The sequence below is a fragment of the Salmo trutta genome, chromosome 2 (assembly GCF_901001165.1).
Source record: "Salmo trutta chromosome 2, fSalTru1.1, whole genome shotgun sequence".
Classification (NCBI taxonomy): Eukaryota; Metazoa; Chordata; class Actinopteri; order Salmoniformes; family Salmonidae; genus Salmo; species Salmo trutta.
In genome coordinates this window covers 12,584,148-12,606,023 of record NC_042958.1, presented here as the reverse complement: position 1 = coordinate 12,606,023, position 21,876 = coordinate 12,584,148, and the positions used below count along the sequence as shown (strand labels likewise).

Below are 21,876 nucleotides of genomic sequence, written 5' to 3'. Positions count from 1 at the left end.
GTGTGCTGCTCAACAACAGAGAGAGGAATCCAAAAATAAGTCATACCCAAATAAACTTCTAATAGTGGACTAATTCATGGTAAAAAAGCATTGGATCAGTCAGATAACACAGGCAGAGACTTGCTTAATCTTAGAACGCTTAGGCTTTATTCCATTAGATGGACAGGTACACTAACGTTTAATACTGATATAATGAATGTATTTGTCAGTAACTGGAAGTGTTTCCTTTGAATTACAGTGGGTATCATAAGTATTTTGTTACAAAATTGGGATTCTGTCATTTTTTGTCAACGATCTACACAAAATAATCTGTAATGTCAAAAACGTTCTAACATTTCTTACGAATTAATTATACCTTGATATACCTTGATAAGTATTCACCCCCCTGAATCAATTACAGCTGTGAGTCTACTTGGGTAAGTCTCTAAGAGCTTTGCACACCTGGATTATGCAATATTTGCCATTATTCTTTTCAGAATGCTTCAAGCTCTGTCAAGGTGTTGGGGATCATGTCTAGATAGCAATTCTCAAGTGTTGCCATGGATATTCAAGCAGATTTAAGTCAAAACTGTAACTTGGCCACTTAGGAACATTCACAGTCTTCTTGGTAAGCAACTCCAGTGTAGATTTGGCCTTGTGTTGTAAGTTATTGTTCTGCTGAAAGGTGAATTCCCCACCCAGTGTCTGGTGTAAAGCAGACTGAAGCAGGTTTTCCTCTAGGATTTTTCCTGTGCTTAGCTCTATCCCGTTTCTTTTTATCCTGAAAACGCCACAGTCTTTGCCGATGACAACATACCCATTCCATGATGCAGCCACCACCATGCTTGAAAATAAGGAGGCAGTTATTCAGTGATTTGTTGTGTTGGATTTGACCCAACCATAAGGCTTTGCATTTAGGCCAAAAGGTTTATTCCTTTGCCGTGTTTCCTTGTAGTATAACTTTGGTGCCTTGTTGCATGCAGGATGCATGTTTTGGAGTATTTTTATTCCACTGTTCTTTTCACTGTCATTTAGGTTAGTATTGTGGAGTAACTACGTTGTTGATCCATCCTCAGTTTTTCTCCCATCACAGCCATTGAACTCTGTAGCTGTTTCAAAATCACCATCGGCCTCATGGTGACATCCCTGAGCAGTTTCATTCCTGTACTGCAGCTCAGTTCAGAAGGACGACTGTACCTTTGTTATGCTGAAGAATGTATTGCGTCTTTGTTGCTTGCCAAGGTACCAATGTGCCAGGAAGAGGGGAGAGGGAGAGAGACAGAGAGAGAGACAGACAGAGAGAGAGACAACAGAGAATTATGCCAACTCACCTCAGAGATGAAAGTGTGGATGTTCTTGGAATGCTGCAACTCTACATCAGGGATGAAGAGGTTCTGGGCCCTTGGATTTCTCATAACCCTCTTTGTACTTCACCTACAGGATAGTAGGAGAGAGGTGTTAAGAGCTCATTATTAATGAATACAGTAATTTAAGCGTATGGTTCTGCTTGGCACATTGTCAGATTGTACTGGTTGTGTTACAGTGTATATTGTAGCTATAGCATAAAGGGGACAAAAGCTCAGCTAGCCAATTGTTCCTTGGGCTGATGCTGCTTATCAGTGCTTTTCCATTTGGACACTGATGCCAACCACTGGCATTGCATTACAATGGGGGCATATACAGTATTTGACCCTTCGCATTTTGTCAGCATCATTAGTTGGCACAGTAAAAGTCAGGCCAGAAAAGCCTCTACATTTCCAGAACAGGGGGAATAGAGATGCCCTTTCCATTTATTCAACTAGGGAACTCAGAAGCTGAAGAGAGGAAAAGAGACCCCTCTTGAACATGCAACAGAAGAAAGCTACGCTGAAGTAATAAAGTGTTAATCCTTTATGTCCTGCAACAATGTCTTTCTTCCGGCCAAAAGTATTCAAAAAGCCAGAGTGCCTCTCCACTCTGGTGTTACATGTTATGGCCAGCAGTTGCTAAAAGTTTTATCTCCACTTAGTTGTGGGTGTCATAATTAGGGAGCACGTTGAGACATGTCGGAATTGTTCTGCATCACAGATAGATACTTTGTAATTATGCAGACTCATGTTGCAAACTAATTGGTTTATTATGTTCAGAGACAAAGAGGAAATATTGAAATAGCCATTTGCAACCACCGCCTCACTTTTTTCTCAATAAGGTAAGAAGAAAAATGAGGGGGTGGGGACTTCTGAATGATAGGCAACTGAAATCCAAAATAGCTGCCTACGTTATACTTCTCTACATCTATTTCTTCTTATTTAATGGGAGGGAAGCACACACTCCTTCACTTTGAGCTCCACACACTCCTTCACTTTGAGCTCCACACACTCCTTCACTTTGAGCTCCACACACTCCTTCACTTTGAGCTCCACACACTCCTTCACTTTGAGCTCCACACACTCCTTCACTTTGAGCTCCACACACTCCTTCACTTTGACAGCCATAAAGAACATACATCATTTAAGCATCGTATCAACATGGTTACTCTAAAGTTATCTTCTGAGTTGGAGTAGAGGGACAGAATTATGATCTAATCTACACATTTCTATGTTCGTTTGGTTCCCATTTGCTCTCTAGTTATAGAAGAGACAGTCCCCTACCACTGGGCAAACACTGATTGAATCAACGTCGTTTCTACGTAGGGGTGCTGATAAATCAGAATGTTAACATTTTTAATTCTTCACAAAAGTAGTGCACTGGGCCTTTACTACTCCTGTATGAGCGCACCGAAGTAGCCGTCTCCATCATTTTTGGTTCACATTAGTTGACAACTGAACCAAATGCTAATCTAAACTAGATGTTGAAATGGCGTCTGTGTCCAGTGGGCTGTATTGCCTACAGTGGACATTTTAGGACCCCTTCAGCCTCCAGACCCACCTCTCTTTGAGTTTACCTTTCAATATAAACTCTCTCTCCTAGTGGTGTTGAGCACAAAATAGGGCTTACACTCTCATTTCGGTCCAGATGAATTATCCCCAGATTAGGCCACACGCCTCTTCATCTGTGGTGCAGGCATCACTAAATCCCTCAAGGGCTTTCCTCCAATCCCTTTACAGGTGGCTACATCTCATTACTGGACACTGCAGTGAATCCTGCCACAGCCTCCCACAACAACAACAGGATGCATCAGAGAACACAGAGGATGAATCCTACTTATGTCGCTTGTCAGAACACTGCACCTCCTGGAGACGTACACACTGGTTCTGCGCAAGACGTGCTTAGCAACCGAGGCCTGACAGGAAAACAAAGCACTTAGCTACAGTATGTATAATTCCCCCCGCAGCTTCATCAGAAAGACACACATGCCGGGGCAATGCCAGCCGGCGTTCTCACCTCAGCTTCACCACCTGCGCCACATTCACTCACCGCTGCATCTCCCGACAATGTTTCCTCCAACGTTCCTTCTATCCAGGTGACCGTTTCCTCAGACGTTCCTTCCATCCAGGTGACCGTTTCCTCAGACGTTCCTTCCATCCAGGTGACCGTTTCCTCAGACGTTCCTTCCATTCAGGTGACCGTTTCCTCCAACGTTCCTTCCATCCAGGTGACCGTTTCCTCCAACGTTCCTTCCATCCAGGTGACCGTTTCCTCAGACATTCCTTCTATCCAGGTGACCGTTTCCTCAGACGTTCCTTCCATCCAGGTGACCGTTTCCTCAGACGTTCCTTCCATTCAGGTGACCGTTTCCTCCAACGTTCCTTCCATCCAGGTGACCGTTTCCTCAGACATTCCTTCCATCCAGGTGACTGTTTCCTCAGATGTTCCATCCAGGTGACCGTTTCCTCAGACGTTCCTTCCATTCAGGTGACCGTTTCCTCCAACGTTCCTTCCATCCAGGTGACCGTTTCCTCAGACGTTCCTTCCATCCAGGTGACCGTTTCCTCAGACGTTCCTTCCATCCAGGTGACCGTTTCCTCAGACGTTCCTTCCATTCAGGTGACCGTTTCCTCCAACGTTCCTTCCATCCAGGTGACCGTTTCCTCAGACATTCCTTCTATCCAGGTGACCGTTTCCTCAGACGTTCCTTCCATCCAGGTGACCGTTTCCTCAGACGTTCCTTCCATTCAGGTGACCGTTTCCTCCAACGTTCCTTCCATCCAGGTGACCGTTTCCTCAGACATTCCTTCCATCCAGGTGACTGTTTCCTCAGATGTTCCATCCAGGTGACCGTTTCCTCAGACGTTCCTTCCATTCAGGTGACCGTTTCCTCCAACGTTCCTTCCATCCAGGTGACCGTTTCCTCAGACGTTCCTTCCATCCAGGTGACCGTTTCCTCAGACGTTCCTTCCATCCAGGTGACCGTTTCCTCAGACGTTCCTTCCATTCAGGTGACCGTTTCCTCCAACGTTCCTTCCATCCAGGTGACTGTTTCCTCAGATGTTCCATCCAGGTGACCGTTTCCTCAGACGTTCCTTCCATTCAGGTGACCGTTTCCTCCAACGTTCCTTCCATCCAGGTGACCGTTTCCTCAGACGTTCCTTCCATCCAGGTGACCGTTTCCTCAGACGTTCCTTCCATCCAGGTGACCGTTTCCTCAGACGTTCCTTCCATTCAGGTGACCGTTTCCTCCAACGTTCCTTCCATCCAGGTGACCGTTTCCTCAGACATTCCTTCTATCCAGGTGACCGTTTCCTCAGACGTTCCTTCCATCCAGGTGACCGTTTCCTCAGACGTTCCTTCCATTCAGGTGACCGTTTCCTCCAACGTTCCTTCCATCCAGGTGACCGTTTCCTCAGACATTCCTTCCATCCAGGTGACTGTTTCCTCAGATGTTCCATCCAGGTGACCGTTTCCTCAGACGTTCCTTCCATTCAGGTGACCGTTTCCTCCAACGTTCCTTCCATCCAGGTGACCGTTTCCTCAGACGTTCCTTCCATCCAGGTGACCGTTTCCTCAGACGTTCCTTCCATCCAGGTGACCGTTTCCTCAGACGTTCCTTCCATTCAGGTGACCGTTTCCTCCAACGTTCCTTCCATCCAGGTGACCGTTTCCTCAGACATTCCTTCTATCCAGGTGACCGTTTCCTCAGACGTTCCTTCCATCCAGGTGACCGTTTCCTCAGACGTTCCTTCCATTCAGGTGACCGTTTCCTCCAACGTTCCTTCCATCCAGGTGACCGTTTCCTCAGACATTCCTTCCATCCAGGTGACTGTTTCCTCAGATGTTCCATCCAGGTGACCGTTTCCTCAGATGTTCCTTCCATTCAGGTGACCGTTTCCTCCAACGTTCCTTCCATCCAGGTGACCGTTTCCTCAGACATTCCTTCCATCCAGGTGACTGTTTCCTCAGATGTTCCATCCAGGTGACCGTTTCCTCAGACGTTCCTTCCATCCAGGTGACCGTTTCCTTAGACATTCCTTCCATGTGACTGTGACTGTTTCCTCAGACGTTCCTTCCATCCAGGTGTCCGTTTCCCTCTACGTTCCTTCCATCCAAGTGACCATTTCCTTCAACGTTCCTGCCATCAAGGTGACCGTTTTCTTCGACGGTCCTTCCATCAAGGTGATTGTTCCTCTCACATTCCTTCCATCAAGGTGACCGTTTCCTCCGACGTTCCTTCCATCAAGGTGACCGTTTCCTCCGACGTTCCTTCCATCAAGGTGACCTTTTCCTTTCAACGTACCTTCCATCCAGGTGACTGAAAACAAAGTAAAACACACAAAAGCGGTGGTTTTGAGGCAGGTGATGGACGTGACCAGCCTAAGAGCCTCCTTCAAAGCCTCCTTCACTCATGCTACCAAACATACCCTCGTAAAACTGACTATCCCACCGATTCTTGACTTCGGTGATGTCATTTACAAAATAGCCTCCAACACTCTACTCAGCAAATTGGATGCAGTCTATCACAGTGCCATCCGTTTTGTCACCAAAGCCCCATATACCACCCACCACTGCGACCTGTATGCTCTCGTTGGCTGGCCCTCGCTACATATTCGTCGCCAAACGCACTGGCTCCAGGTCATCTATAAGTCTTTGCTAGGTAAAGCCCTGCCTTATCTCAGCTCACTTGTCACCATAGCAACACCCACCCGTAGCACACACTCCAGCAGGTATATTTCACTGGTCATCCCCAAAGCCAACACCTACTTTTGCCGCTTTTCAAATCACTGAAGCTGGAGACTTACATCTCCCTCACTAACTTTAAGCATCAGCTGTCAGAGCAGCTTACTGATCACTGCTCCTGTACACAGCCCATCTGGAAATAGCCCACCCAGCTACCTCATCCCCATATTGTTATTATTATTTATTTATTTTTTGCTCTTTTGCACCGCAGTATCTCTACTTGCACATCATCATCTTCACATCTATCACTCCAGTGTTAATGCTAAATTGTAATTAATTATAGTCCCGTGTGGCTCAGTTGGTAGAGCATGGTGTTTGCAACGCCAGGGTTGTGGGTTTGATTCCCACGGGTGACCAGTATGGAATTTTTTTTAATGAGATGTACGAAATGTATGAAATGTATGCATTCACTACTGTAAGTCGCTCTGGATAAGAGCGTCTGCTAAATGACTAAAATGTAAATATAAATTTTGCCACCATGACCTATTTATTGCCTTCCCTCCCTAATCTTACTACATTTACACACACTGTACATTGATTTTTTTCTATTTCTATTGACTGTACGTTTGTTTATCCCATGTGTAACTCTGTGTTGTTGTTTTTGTCACACTGCTTTGCTTTATCTTGGCCAGGTCGCAGTTGTAAATGAGAACTTGTTCTCAACTGGCCTACCTGGTTAAATAAAGGTGAAATAAAAAAAATTAAAAGAAGGAAAAAAAGTCAGAGCGCTTTTCTTTTCTGGCTCAACTCTCCCTCTCGATTCGATGTTGGGTACTCCTTATCACTCCTGCTCAACTCTCCCTCTCGATTCGATGTTGGGTACTCCTTATCACCCCCGCTCAACTCTCCCTCTCGTCTCGATGTTGGGTACTCCTTATCACCCCTGCTCAACTCTCCCTCTCGTCTCGATGTTGGGTACTACTTATCACCCCTGCTCAACTCTCCCTCTCGTCTTGATGTTGGGTACTCCTTATCACCCCTGCTCAACTCTCCCTCTCGTCTCGATGTTGGGTACTCCTTATCATCCCTGCTTTTCCGATTTAGACCCACTTGGGGCATTATCGTTGGTGATACTGTACACGTGTATCAGAGGGCCAGTCTTAAAGGTAGGAAGTTCAGGAAAGGTGTCGAACATTGGAAGGAATATCTCAATCCAGACAACCCCTTTAAAATGTATATCGTCACACTAGTTTTTGGTCTCAAAAACATTTTTTAAAGTATTTTTATAATTTGAGATAACAAGTGCAAGTCCAAAAAGGCAACACCCTCATTAACCTTCAGTAGCCTTAGCTGGATAACAATGACAGCATGAAGAGACCAGGGGAGGGGAGTGAGCTGTTGAAGCCAATAAAGCAGATTTGGAGGAGTTGGCATGAAAATAACATTACCAGACTCCCATCCTCCCACTCAGTGTCCAAATAAGCTGTTTGGATACAGCAGGACACGAATAATGGATATTAACATTCAATATCCCTCATTTAGACTTGACTATCACCATCATTTACCTTTAAATATAGGGCTTTGGGCACCAATTCTGTTGGAGTTTTCCTCCTCTTGTTATATCTAGTGGAATAGGGTTGCATTGGGTTTGTATGGCACAAAGAAAGCTAGATTTAACTGGATGACAGACTTATTTGGAGTCCTGACATCACAGTGAGTCTATTGAGGAAATACAATTCGGCTCAGTGACTCATGTTGCAACAAGCAGCACTTGTTGTTATTATGTATCCTGCCAAGATGAAATATGAGGAAATCCACTTGTAGGTCTAAAGTCGTCAGCAATGACATTTCTCAAAAAGACAAACAAATCAAGTTGTTCTGTATTGTTCTCAGTGCCCTTGCTTTCATCCATTTAAATTACTTGACACCAAAAAGTAAAAGAGATGGCAAACGAATACAACACATGGACATTCTAATCTGAAAAATGCCAGTGTTTCAAAACTAGATGCCGTGGGCATAGCATTTAGCCAGTCAATAGCTCTAGCACAATGTCTGCACTCCCTATTGACAAAGTGAAAGTCAATGGGCAGTCAGTTAAAGGAGGCTCTATTCTTGCTGCGTGCGGCCATATGCCTCGGCTCTTATCTCAAAGGCACTGAGCAGAGCTATGGTAGCTGATTTAGAAGACACAAAAAGGCTCAAAACAACGCAACACTGTTTGTAGAGCATGCAATGGCTAATAGTGGGGTCAATTTAAATCAAATTGTATTTGTCACATGCACCGAATACAACAGGTACAGTGAAATGCTTAATTACGAGCCCTTAACCAACAATGCAGTTTCAAGAAAAATAACACATCTAACAAAACCACATGCTTTCACTGTCAATTTTATAGGATACTGTGAAGGGTTAAGTTTTTCTGAATGAAATCCATCATCACCATCAGTACCTCATGTCCACCCACCTAACCACAACTGCTACTCTGCAATCAGCACAGTCTAGATTGTACTAAACCGCAGGAAAAGCTTTGGGCAACTCAACACAGACAAAGCCGTTACTGTGGAAAACCATCATCGCTGACAGCCAAGTGTCATTTCTGGCCAATCACAGACTTTTACAATTCTGCCACGGCTTCCAACAAAGGTAAACTGGGATGATATTGCCAGTTCATCAATATTAATTTACAGTTGAGTGGGCTAAACCTCCCTCTGTCATTGACCGTTATTCATACGGCCCAGAGAAGCCAATTGAGTGGCAATACAACCATCAATCACTGTAGTTAATTGGCTGTAGTACTATGGAGCAAAGAACATCTTAGCAGAGGAAGAACCGTATAGATCTGAGTTTTGGTTCTCCTGTGCTGTTTGGGTTCTCCTGCGACACACAACATTCCAGAGATAGATAAGCCCCACAGTGACAGTAATTTATTAGGCTTCTCTCCCACATAGCACTACAGGTCGCTTCGGCAGATTATATGTTGGAGGTAATGATGTTTCAGTAATGTGGCTCACAGTATGCACTGCTCTTTACAGGGTGATTTATGAAGACAATGAGATTGCACGAGAACTGGGTTCAATCAGTATTTGTTTTCTTACCAATACTTTAGCTGCACCTGATTGAGCTTGCCCGGCACAATGGAACCAATGGAATAGTCCCAAATGTGAACTACAAACCCCACCCATCTGGCACTCCAGACATGCTCAAAGTATTTGGAAGAAAACAAACACTATTTGAACCCGCAGGTATGGATTGTACATTATGGAGGGAGGTTTGGGCCTTAGGAATTGCACCTGTCAATACAGTAGCATGAACAGGTTGGCATGAACCAAAAGGATTTGTATTAGCTTTTTAGGAGGGCGTCAGATGTTGGCTAAACAGGGCAGCCATCTGGCCGCAACGTTCACTCAACTGTTTCATAGGGGCAACAAACAGCCAAAATCGAGAGGTCAAATGTAAAAGTTTCGACCCAGCATTATGTCTCATTTGACGCTCTGTCAACATAATTTGGAGAAAAACAAAACAAAATCCCTTAAGAACGATCATGTGGTCAGTGCTGCACATTGCATTTAGTCCCATTTAACAACAGAACCATAAAAGTCTGTGCTTTCGATCCATCACGTCAGTACTACTTACTAAGTACTGATGGTAAATTCACTTCCTTGGTCCGTTAGCAGTACATTGGGGATGGCGTATGAGCGGAGCCGGATTAAGAAATCATAGGCCCGGAGGCTTGGATTTTTTTAGAGCCTAGTCTTATCGTAAAAACATGTCAATTAAATGTAAAAATGTATTACCTTTTAATGTGGCATGAACAAGACCATTGTGTTTTTTTTTATGTTTAATGATTGTGATAGGCTCATTTTTCACAGGTAGGCCTACGGGGTACCCCCACTATTTATTTCGCTGGGACTCTGTATCACCCCTGGTATACTTACATCTGTGCCCTAATTGGTTAACAGCTATGATGTTTTTTTTTGTTTTTCCCCCCTAATAAATCAGACACCCAACCAAGGCATCAGGCTCGTGGATCCCACTTGGCCCCCTGCCTCCTCTCCTCTCCCTGTCTGATGATCAGCAGAGGGGCAGTAGGATCTCTACTGTCATTAAAGGACCATTATGTTTTTCAAGGTTTCTCAGCCTCTGTAAGCCCCTGGGTTAATATGCGTATGAGAAGCAAGGATTTACAGCAACCAAAGTTAACCTTAGGTTTGTTTCTTGATAGGACTTGGACAACAGCTCAAATGTATTTATTCATAATTTATACATCCTGTATTCACACAGGTGATCCTATTGAGATTGAAATTATATTTTAGAAGGGAGACCTGTCCTAAATGCCACACTGAAAACTAGTTTCTGGGGGTAAGAGGAGAGTTATGGCAAAGGAATGCATTTAGAGTAGCCATAGAGATCACTGAGGGGAGAAACAGGGATGGGACAACTAGTAAGACTAGCACCCATCCTATGGACAGCAGCACAATAAACAACCAATCCCAAAGCTGTTTTTGTATCCTGGTTACATTGAAGGAAAAGGAGTCCCATAAACTCAATGCAACATGAGAAGGATTTGGTTGCTAACTTGCTATCCGAAACAGCTACTGTATGTATGTGTATGTATGATGAAGTTGTTGTTGCATGTTTGGGTGTGTTTAAAAAAAATAAATAGCCACATTCATGTTTTTCCATGATGTTTGGGATTTGATAACAAGGTAAGACTGGTAGGCGTGGTGCTTCTAAACACAGACCGCAACAACCAAGACGTGGTTCAAATCACACCAGAGGATTCTGGAACAATTCTGGGGGGTGGATGTGTCTTTTGGGTGGCCACCGCTCTGTATTCTTAGCTTCATATTAGCCATGATGAAGAAACAGAAGCCATTCAATCCTGTCTCAGTACCACCACAGCATTCATATACAAGTCAACCATGTAGTTGTTGTCCTTGTGTGAAGGGTAGGTAAATAAACTAGCATTAGCAACTAAACCTGAAGCTAATGTAGCATTAACCGCTAATTAGCATTAGCAACTAAACCTGAAGCTAATGTAGCATTATCCACTAACTGCTAACTAGCATTAGCAGAAACAAAGATTTACTTCTTCAGGCCCTGAAAACCTGCCAAATGCTAGATGACACACAAAGGTATTCAATGGATGTTGAATGAGAAAGATTTATTAGGCTTGTATTCGGATTAGATTATGAAATTGCCTGCTTTTAAATTCAGCAGCATTAACATACTCATATCTGAAACCACTTTTCAGGATACCTCATCAGTGAACAACTGACAGAATTTTCTAAAGCCTCCAGAGGTAATATGAAAAAAAAAAGTTAATTAAAATCAAACCAAACTGCCTTGAAACGTAAAATAAAATGGCACTTTGACAATAAAAAACCTCTCTGTAGACTAACATTTCAGCTACACTACAAAAGTCCCCATCGATGTGTCATAATTCAATGTGACGCTTCTGCTACACAGAAACCAACCAAAATCAACTGTATTTCTCATTATTTCAATTCACAAGATAAAACGAACGTGAGCGTCAGCCATCGAGAACTGAACCGCTGGGATTCTTGAGCTTGGACGCTATCGACGCAATGAGAGCAAAACAGCAGCTTTCATTGATTTCAATGCTGGACGCCCGATGCCTGTAGTGCTGCAGGGCCTTAAGACACCCTTCACCGATTTCTCCTCTAAGCAGCCGAAGGCAACACAGACGTCATACCAAAGTCTATGATATGGTCCTTATATGAACCAGCACTTCACTGACCTAAAGGGGCCTGATAAAAACATCTCCCCACTGCCTCCTTTCTATCTTCCTCCCTCCTCTCTATCCAAGTTTCCTTTAGTTCATTACCTCCCTGTCAGGTGAGCCTTGTGAGAGGGCTGGCTAATAACAGAGCCACGCGTAGGTTTCAGATTTCCCTCCTCGCTCTCTGATGTGTTAGCTAAAGGAGATAGATGTAGCTATGGTAACACCCTCCAGGTGGGTTTACACAGTGGAATAACGCGATCATGCAGTCAAGCGAGTTCAAATCAAATCAAACTTTATTTGTCACATGCGCCGAATACAACATGTCACCTTTCACCTTACCGTGAAATGCTTATTTACAAGCCCTTAACCAACAGTGCAGTTCAAGAAGAGTTAAGAAAGTAACACAATAAAATTACAATAATGAGGAAATATACAGGGGGAACAGGTTAGTCAAGGTAATTTGTACATGTAGGTAGGGGTGAAGTGACTATGCATATATAATAAACAGTGAGTAGCAGCAGTGAAAAATCAAATGGGGGGGTGTCAATGTAAATAATACCGTGGCCCTGGGCAGTGAGTGGGGCTCTCTTACCTGGTTCAGCAGTGGGTCAATGTGCCTCTGGGACGACGGCGTCCGTAACCCTCTCTTCCCCCAGAAGGACCTGTGTGCACTTAAATCAGATCACACAGGATAAGTGAGAGCACATACAGTATGTGGAAGGTTAAGCGTGTGTCGTATTTAAAGGGATACTGCAAGATTCTGGCAATTCATTTTGTGTCTCTGCGTTTTTATGTCTGCTTGCAGTATGAAGGAAATTAGAGGTAGTTTCGCGAGCCAATGCTAACTAGCGTTAGTGCAATGACTGGACGTCTACAGGTACGCTAGCGACCCAAGACCAGCGGTGCATATCATCAGTTTAAAGCAGTGTCCTCTGCTTTCCTTTGCACTGATGTGAAAACACATGACAGCAGAAAGGAACTCCCTGGTAGGAATCCACCATGTGCATTCACCCACTCTATCTTATGTAGCTGATGGAGATGAGACGAAGAGAGGAAGCCACATTATACTATTGAGATGCACCCGGGTAACTGAAGCACTTGAGATTTCTCACCTGATAGAAGTGTTGAATTTGTTTGGCAACACATCTGGTCTCAGCACACTCTTGATTGGAGGGATTGGACAAGGATGTTCACTCGCACCGCTTACATGTTTTGTGTCATCTACATAAACTGAGACAGGCCGTGTGAAGGCCCCTCGTGCACTTACCAGTACTGTAGTGTGTGCGTGTACTGTGTGTGTGTATACTGTAGTGTGTGTGTGTCATTATGAAAAAGATAAACAGACATTCTGTTAGTGTATTATTTCAATGTAGTCTGCAATACAGAAGAGAGATTAGGAGTCAATAGGAGTCGATATGAGTCAATAGGAGTCGATAGGAGTCGTTAAGAGAAGATAGGAGTCGATAGGAGTCGTTAAGAGAAGATAGGAGTCGATAGTAGACGATAAGAGAAGATAGGAGTCGATAGGAGTCGTTAAGAGAAGATAGGAGTCGATAGGAGTCGTTAAGAGAAGATAGGAGTCGATAGTAGACGATAAGAGAAGATAGGAGTCGATAGGAGTCGTTAAGAGAAGATAGGAGTCGATAGGAGTCGTTAAGAGAAGATAGGAGTCGATAGTAGTCGATAAGAGAAGATAGGAGCCGATAGTAGTCGATAGGAGCCGATAAGAGAAGATAGGAGTCGATAGGAGCCGATAAGAGAATATAGGAGAAAGAGGAGCAAACACTGAGTGTTCAAATCATTAAGCACACCTGCTCTTTCCAAGACATAGACTGGTCAGGTGACTCCAGGTGAAAGCTATGACCCTTATTGATGTCACCTTTTAAATCCACTTCAATCAGTATAAATGAAGGGGAGAAGACAGGTTAAAGAAGTATTTTTAAGCCTTGAGACAATTGAGACATGGATTGTGTATGTGTGCCATTCGGAGGGTGAATGGGCAAGACAAAATATTTAAATGACTTTGAACGGGATATGGTAGTAGGTGCCAGGCGCACAGGTTTGAGTGTGTCAAGAACTGTAACCATGCTGGGTTTTTCAAGCTCAACAATTTCCCATCTGTATCAAGAATGGTCCACCACCCAAAGGACATCCAGTCAACTTGACACAACTGTGGGAAGCATTGGAGTCAACATGGGCCAGCATCCCTGTTGAACGCTTTCAACACCTTGTAGAGTCCATGCCCTGATGAAATGAGGCTGTTCTTTTTTATTTATGTATTTGGTCCTGGAATTTTATTATATTATAGAAGAGTGTAATTGTTTTTAGGCCAGCTGTTTTTAGTCAAGATGTTTGTGTTTTTAAATGTAATATGTTTTTGTTGTAGTGTATGTGTTTTTATAGTTTTGTTTAATGTTGTGTGAGTGTATGTAATTTGGTTTGTCTGAAACGTTGTTCCCCTTGCTGCTATTGGACCAGGTCTCTCTTGGAAAAGAGATATTTATCTCAATGAGAATAAACCTGTATAAATAAAGGTAAAAAAAATAAAATAAAAAAATATATTTTTTGTACTTTTACCCCCTAATGTGGTGACATCCAATTGGTAGTTACAGTCTTGTCTCATCGCTGCAACTCCCCTACGGACTCGGGAGAGCCAAAGGTCGAGGTCCTCCGAAACACGACCCTGCCAAGCATCACTGCTTCTTGACACACTGCTCGCTTAACCCGGAAGCCAGCCGTACCAATGCGTCGGAGGAAACACCAGCCAGTAGGCGACCGAAGTCAGCTTGCTGGTGCTCGGCCCACCACAAGGAGTCTCTAGAGCGCGAATGGACAAGGAAATCCCGTCCGGCCAAACCCTCCCCTAACCAGGACGACGCTGGGCCAATTGTGCATCGCCTGATGGTTCTCCCGGTCACGACCGGCTGTGACATCGCCTGGGAAACGAACCTGGTTCTGTAGTGATGCCTCAAACACTGTGATGCAGTGTCTTAGACCGATTCCCCACTCGGGAGGCCCAAATTGAGGTTGTTCTGAGGGCAAAAGGGAGTGCAACTTAATATTTGGACGGTGTTCCTAATGTTTTGTACACTCAGTGTATATTGAGTGTTTATGTTGTGCAAACCCGTGATTTCTCTCAGTGACCAAAATACACCCTCTGATTCACACACTGGTCCAGCTTTCAGGCTCCACTTCCCAGCAGGCTTTCATTCCCCTCTCTCTCTCTCTCTCTCACACACACACACACACACACACACACACACACACACACGCACACGCACACACACACACTTTTCTCTCCTCCATTCCTCCACATTATGTAACATTGTAACAGACTCCCCACAACAATACAAACAGGACACCCACACCCGGATAAGGTCAGGGGTTTGATGAGGTAACACAAGGATAGGAAGAGGAAGGAGGAGTAACCATGGTGACCAGGGGGTATAGAGAACGTGACCTCACGAAGCATACATTACTGATCTGCTCCTGTGTCTTCCTCAGTCTCTGCAGCTCTGGAGTGTCCGATACAATGCTGAAGCCTCTGCCTTTGCTATCCTCAAAGTCCTTTTTGTATTTCACCTGAAACAAGAGACAGGGATGAGGTTTGAAAACAGTACTTATTTGTAAAACTTTGCCATCTGAAAATGCTGCCTTTCGACAGTGATTCTAAACTTCAGCACAATAGTCTGGCAAGTGTTGCGATGGGAAAGTGGAGAGCCTACTGTTCTAAAGTGAAGAAACCGGGGTAAAATGAGCTTGGTCTAAAGAAAATATGTTTTGTTTGGAAATAAACTGGTCAATTTAAGTTTGTTCTTGGTTCCATTTATTCTCTGAAAAAACAGAAGATAAAGGGGTGAATTGAAAGTGGCAGTTGTTTTGCAGTCCCTTTTATCACTGAAGAGCAAGACAACAATTCCAAGAAAATGATTATTGATGCAAAGCCTTTCATGTTGTAGAAACCCACATGCTATAGAATAGTTTTCTGTAGGGAACATATTAAAAACAAATTAGACCAATCTTCATCCTTGACTAGCCTATTGGAGTTTCAAGAGCTTTAATTCTCCAACACTTTGAAGTCTCACATAAGCTCTGACATAAAGTATTAATGTTCACACCTGATCGTTATCTTAATGTGCAGAATAATTATACTTTGTCAAGGGCACACTAGGAATCATTTATACATCACTAGACTGCCATATAGGATTGTAAAGAAACTTAATATAATTATAAAGCCTCAATTCAATTCAGTATAACTTTTTTGTCCCCAAAGGGCAATTTGGTTGCGGTGCAGGACACATCAAAAACATATGACATACACTCCCCTACGTATATATTTTGACAGTGAAGCTAAAACTTTTCATTTGGCTCTATACGGCAGCATTTTGGATTTGAGATCAAATGATTTATATGAAGTGACAGTACATAATGTCACCTTTTATTTGAGAGTATTTTCATACATATCTGTTTTACCATTTAGAAATGAAAGCATTTTATCTATCTACTCCTCCCATTTTGTAACGGATTGGCAGTCGTGGTGAAGGAATGAGGCACAGGAAGCAGCGAGCACAGGGTAGTGGCGTATTTAATGTAGACTCACTACTGAAACAAAATATTCCCAAACACAGGGGAGAAAGTACACACGGCGTAGAATAGCGCCGACACGAACATGACATTTACGTCATTTAGCAGACGCTCTTATCCAGAGCGACTTACAGTAGTGAATGCATACATTTCATACAATTTCATACATTTTTTTCATACATTTTCTTTTTTTTTTTCTCTCTCTGTGCTGGCCCCCCGTGGGAATCGAACCCACAACCCTGGTGTTGCAAACACCATGCTCTACCAACTGAGCTACAGGGAAGGCTGAACCGTTAACATTGAAATAATCCCGCACAACACGGAAGCGGACCAGCTCACATAAATAGCCCCGCTAATTAACCACACTCAACACAGGTGCACAAAACCAAAAAAAGGGAAAACCAAAAAGGGGAATCAGTGGCAGCTAATAGGCCGGTGACGACGACCGCCGAGCGCCACCCGAGCAGGAGGGGGCGCCACCGTCAGTGGGAATCGTGACAGTACCCCCCTCCTGACGCGCAGCTCCCGCAGCGCGCCGACACCGGCCTCGAGGACGACCCGGAGGGCGAGGCGCAGGGCGATCCGGACGGAGGCGATGGAAATCCTTCAACATGGATGGGTCCAAGACGTCCTCCGCCGGCACCCAGCACCTCTCCTCCGGGCCGTACCCCTCCCAGTCCACGAGGTACTGCAGGCCCGTCGCCCGGCGTCTCGAGTCCAGAATGGCCCGTACGCTGTACGCCGGGGACCCCCCGATGTCCAGAGGGGGTGGAGGGACCTCCAGCACCTCACCTTCCTGCAGGGGACCAGCTACCACCGGCCTGAGGAGAGACACATGAAACGAGGGGTTAATACGGTAATAGGAAGGGAGTTGTAACCGATAACACACCTCGTTTATCCTCCTCAGGACTTTAAATGGCCCCACACACTGCGGCCCCAGCTTCCGGCAGGGCACGCGGAGGGGCAGGTTCCGGGTCGAGAGCCAGACCCTGTCTCCCGGTACGAACACGGGTGCCTCACTGCGGTGGCGGTCAGCGCTCCTCTTCTGCCGTCCACTGGCCTCCTTTAGGGAGTCCTGGACGGCTCTCCAGGTCTCCTTGGAGTGCTGTACCCAGTCCTCCACCGCAGGAGCCTCGGTCTGACTCCGGTGCCATGGTGCCAGGACCGGCTGGTAACCCAAAACACACTGAAAGGGTGACATGTTAGTAGAGGAGTGGCAAAGTGAGTTCTGGGCTAACTCCGCCCAGGGAATGTACCTCGCCCACTCCCCTGGCCGGTCCTGGCAATACGACCTCAGAAACCTGCCCACCTCCTGGTTCACCCTCTCCGCCTGCCCATTGCTCTCGGGGTGAAAACCGGAGGTCAAACTGACCGAGACCCCCAGCCGCTCCATAAACGCCCTCCAGACCCGGGATGTGAACTGGGAACCTCGATCAGAGACAATGTCCTCCGGCACCCCGTAGTGCCGGAAGACGTGGGTAAATAGGGCCTCCGCAGTCTGCAGGGCCGTAGGGAGACCGGGCAATGGGAGGAGACGGCAGGACTTAGAGAACCGATCCACAACCACCAGAATCGCAGTGTTCCCCTGAGAGGGGGGAAGATCTGTCAAGAAATCTATAGACAGGTGCGACCATGGCCGTTGTGGAACGGGGAGGGGCTGTAACTTCCCTCTCGGTAGATGCCTAGGAGCCTTACTCTGAGCGCACACCGAACAGGAAGAGACATAGGACCTCACGTCCTTAGCCAAGGTGGGCCACCAGTACTTCCCCCTGAGACTCCGCACTGTCCTCGCCACACCAGGATGACCCGCCGTAGGTAGCGTGTGCGCCCATCAAATCAAACGATCACGAACACCGAGCGGCACATACATGCGACCCACGGGAACCTGCGCAGGCGCAGGTTCCAACACTAATGCCCGCTCGATGTCCGCGTCCACCTCCCATACCACCGGTGCCACCAGCCTAGACGCTGGAATGATGGGATTTGGATCGATGGACCGGTCCTCCGTGTCATAGAGACGGGACAGCGCGTCGGCTCTAGTGTTAAGGGAACCCGGTCTATAGGAGATAGTGAACCTAAACCGGGCGAAGAACGTGGCCCACCTTGCCTGAGGCGGATTCAGTCTCCTCGCTGCCCGGATGTACTCCAGGTTTCGGTGGTCAGTCCAGATGAGAAAGGGGTGTTTAGCCCCCTCAAGCCAGTGCCGCCACACCCTCAAAGCTTTTACCACCGCTAGCAACTCCCTGTCCCCCACATCATAGTTACGCTCCGCCGAACTGAGCTTCCTCGAAAAGAAAGCGCAGGGGCGGAGTTTCGATGGCGTACCCGAGCGCTGTGATAGCACGGCACCCACCCCAGCCTCGGATGCGTCCACCTCCACTATGAATGCTAGAGACGGGTCCGGGTGCGCCAACACGGGTGCGTCGGTGAACAGGGTCTTCAACTTCTTGAAGGCTCCCTCCGCCTCCGTCGACCATCGCAAACGCACCGGCCCCCCCTTCAGCAGTGAGGTAATGGGAGCCGCTACCTGGCCAAAACCCCGGATAAACCTCCGGTAGTAATTGGCAAAGCCTAAGAACCGCTGCACCTCCTTCACCGTGGTTGGAGTCGGCCAATTACGCACGGCCTTAACGCGGTCACACTCCATCACCACCCCCGTGGTGGAAATGCGATAACCCAGAAAGGAAACGGCTCGTTTGGAAAACACACACTTCTCAGCCTTAACGTATAGGTCATGCTCCAGCAGTCTACCAAGCACCTTGCGCACCAGGGACACATGTGCGGAGCGGGTGGCGGAATATATCAGAATGTCATCGATATAGACTATCACGCCCTGCCCGTGCAGGTCCCTGAGAATCTCGTCAACAAAGGATTGAAAGACGGCTGGAGCATTTTTCAACCCATACGGCATGACGAGGTACTCATAATGGCCCGATGTGGTACTAAAGGCGGTTTTCCACTCGTCTCCCTTCTTGATACGCACCAGGTTATACGCGCTCCTAAGATCCAGTTTTGTGAAGAACTTTGCTCCGTGAAATGATTCCACCGCCGTAGCGATGAGAGGTAGTGGGTAACTAAACCCCACCGTGATAGCGTTTAGACCTCTGTAATCAATGCACGGACGCAGACCTCCCTCCTTTTTCTTCACAAAAAAGAAACTCGAGGAGGCGGGTGAGATGGAGGGCCGAATGTACCCCTGTCCCAGGGATTCAGTGACATATGTCTCCATAGCCGCTGTCTCCTCCTGTGACAAGGGGTACACGTGACTCCTGGGAAGCGCAGCGTTAACCTGGAGGTCTATCGCACAATCCCCCTGTCGATGGGGTGGTAATTTAGTCGCCCTCTTTTTACAGAAGGCGATCGCCAAATCGGCGTACTCAGGGGGAATGCGCACGGGGGACACCTGGTCTGGACTCTCCACCGACGTGGCACCTATGGAAACTCCTAGACACCTCCCTGAACACTCCTGTGACCACCCCTTGAGAACCCCCTGTTTCCACGAAATACGGGGATTGTGACCAGCCAGCCAGGGGACCCCCAGCACCACCGGAAACGCAGGCGAATCAATAAGGAAAAAACTAATGCGTTCCTTATGATTCCCCTGCGTTACCATGTCCAGTGGCACCGTAGACTCCCTGACTAGCCCTGACCCTAATGGTCGCCTATCTAGGGAGTGCACGGGGAAGGGGGAATCTAACGGCACCCGCGGAATGCCCAGCTTAATGGCAAGTCCACGATCCATAATGTTCCCCGCTGCACCTGAATCGACTAGCGCCCTATGCTGGGAAGAGGGAAAAAAATTAGAAAACAAAACAGGTAAGAACACGTGACCAACAGGGGGTTCTGGGTGAATCTGGTGCCGACTCACCTGGGGTGACCGAGAAGTGTTCTGCCTGCCCTCTCGACTCCCAGACTGGCTCCTCCAGCACCGGTCGGCCGTGTGTCCTCTCCGACCACAGCTGGGGCAGGAGGAGCCAGCTCCTCCGGTGTCCCTTGGCATGGCCCCCCCCACCTCCATAGGGGTAGGGGCGGGGGTGCACGAAGGTGGAACGGGCAGGACCCTCTCCGAACGCCCGCGGGCAGCCAGCAGATTGTCCAAACGAATGGACATGTCGATGAGCTCGTCCAGGGATAGAGCTGCATCTCGACAGGCCAGCTCCCTACGGACGTCCGCCCGGAGACTGCATCTATAGTGGTCTATGAGGGCCCTGTCGTTCCACCCCGCCCCAGCAGCCAAGGTCCTGAACTCCAACGCGAAGTCCTGAGCGCTCCTCGTCTCCTGCCTGAGGTGGAACAGCCGTTCACCCGCCGCTCTTCCCTCCGGAGGGTGGTCGAACACGGCCCGAAAGCGGCGGGTGAACTCTGGATAATGGTCCCTCGCCGAGTCTGGGCCATTCCAGACCGCATTAGCCCACTCCAGAGCTCGGCCCGTCAGGCAGGAAACGAGGGCACTCACGCTCTCCTCTCCCGAGGGAGCAGGTCTGACCGTGGCCAGGTACAGCTCGAGCTGGAGCAGAAATCCCTGGCACCCAGCCGCTGCCCCATCGTACTCCCTCGGGAGCGCCAGACGAAGCGCGCCTGAGCCAGACGTAGTGGGAGGAGGAGGTGGCTGCATCGGAGGAGCCGGAGGTGGAGAGAGGAGACCACTTCTCTCCCATCTGTCCATCCTCTCCATCATCTGGTCCATCGCGGATCCTATGCGGTGGAGGACCGTAGTGTGGTGGAGGACGCGTTCCTCCATCGAGGGGACAGGGGTGGCCGCTGCTCCTGCTGATTCCATGCCTTTTCACGGTGCGGGATTCTGTAACGGATTGGCAGTCGTGGTGAAGGAATGAGGCACAGGAAGCAGCGAGCACAGGGTAGTGGCGTATTTCATGTAGACTCACTACTGAAACAAAATATTCCCAAACACAGGGGAGAAAGTACACACGGCGTAGAATAGCGCCGACACGAACATGAACCGTTAACATTGAAATAATCCCGCACAACACGGAAGCGGACCAGCTCACATAAATAGCCCCGCTAATTAACCACACTCAACACAGGTGCACAAAACCAAAAAAAGGGAAAACCAAAAAGGGGAATCAGTGGCAGCTAATAGGCCGGTGACGACGACCGCCGAGCGCCACCCGAGCAGGAGGGGGCGCCACCGTCGGTGGGAATCGTGACACATTTGAAGGTGTCATGAGTATTTGGACAAATTCACTTATACTGTATTAAATTTTGTCAAAAGTTTAGTATTTGGTCCCATATTCCTAGCACAAAATGACTACATCAAGCTTGTGACTCTACAAACTTGTTGGTTGCATTAGTAGTTTGTTTTGGTTGTGTTTCGGGTTAGGTTGTGCACAATATAAATTAATGGTAAATAACGTATTGTGTCATTTTGGAGTAATTTTTATTGTAAATAACAATATAATATGTTTCTGAACACTTCTACATTAATGTGGATGCTACCATGGTTACGTATAATCATGAATAAATCATGAATAATCATGAGTGAGAAAGTTATAGAGCAATAAATATCATACCCC

At 46.8% G+C, this 21,876-nt stretch overlaps 2 protein-coding genes across 2 annotated transcripts in view; one reads left to right on the top strand and one right to left on the bottom strand.

Annotated features, from left to right (window-relative positions):
• Positions 1-21,876, bottom strand: part of LOC115150689 (LIM zinc-binding domain-containing Nebulette) — a 78,149-nt gene that overhangs the window by 16,120 nt on the left and 40,153 nt on the right. The window contains exon 4 of the mRNA XM_029694217.1: positions 15,233-15,340. Coding sequence (XP_029550077.1) covers positions 15,233-15,340 — 108 coding nt within the window. The remainder of the gene's footprint in view (positions 1-15,232; positions 15,341-21,876) is intronic.
• Positions 3,314-5,223, top strand: LOC115150695 (MICAL-like protein 2). The gene is made up of 5 exons (XM_029694229.1): positions 3,314-3,454; positions 3,781-3,879; positions 4,173-4,271; positions 4,400-4,498; positions 4,792-5,223. The coding sequence occupies exons 1-5, from the start codon at positions 3,323-3,325 to the stop codon at positions 5,185-5,187; spliced, it is 825 nt and encodes a 274-aa protein (XP_029550089.1). The 5' UTR covers positions 3,314-3,322; the 3' UTR covers positions 5,188-5,223.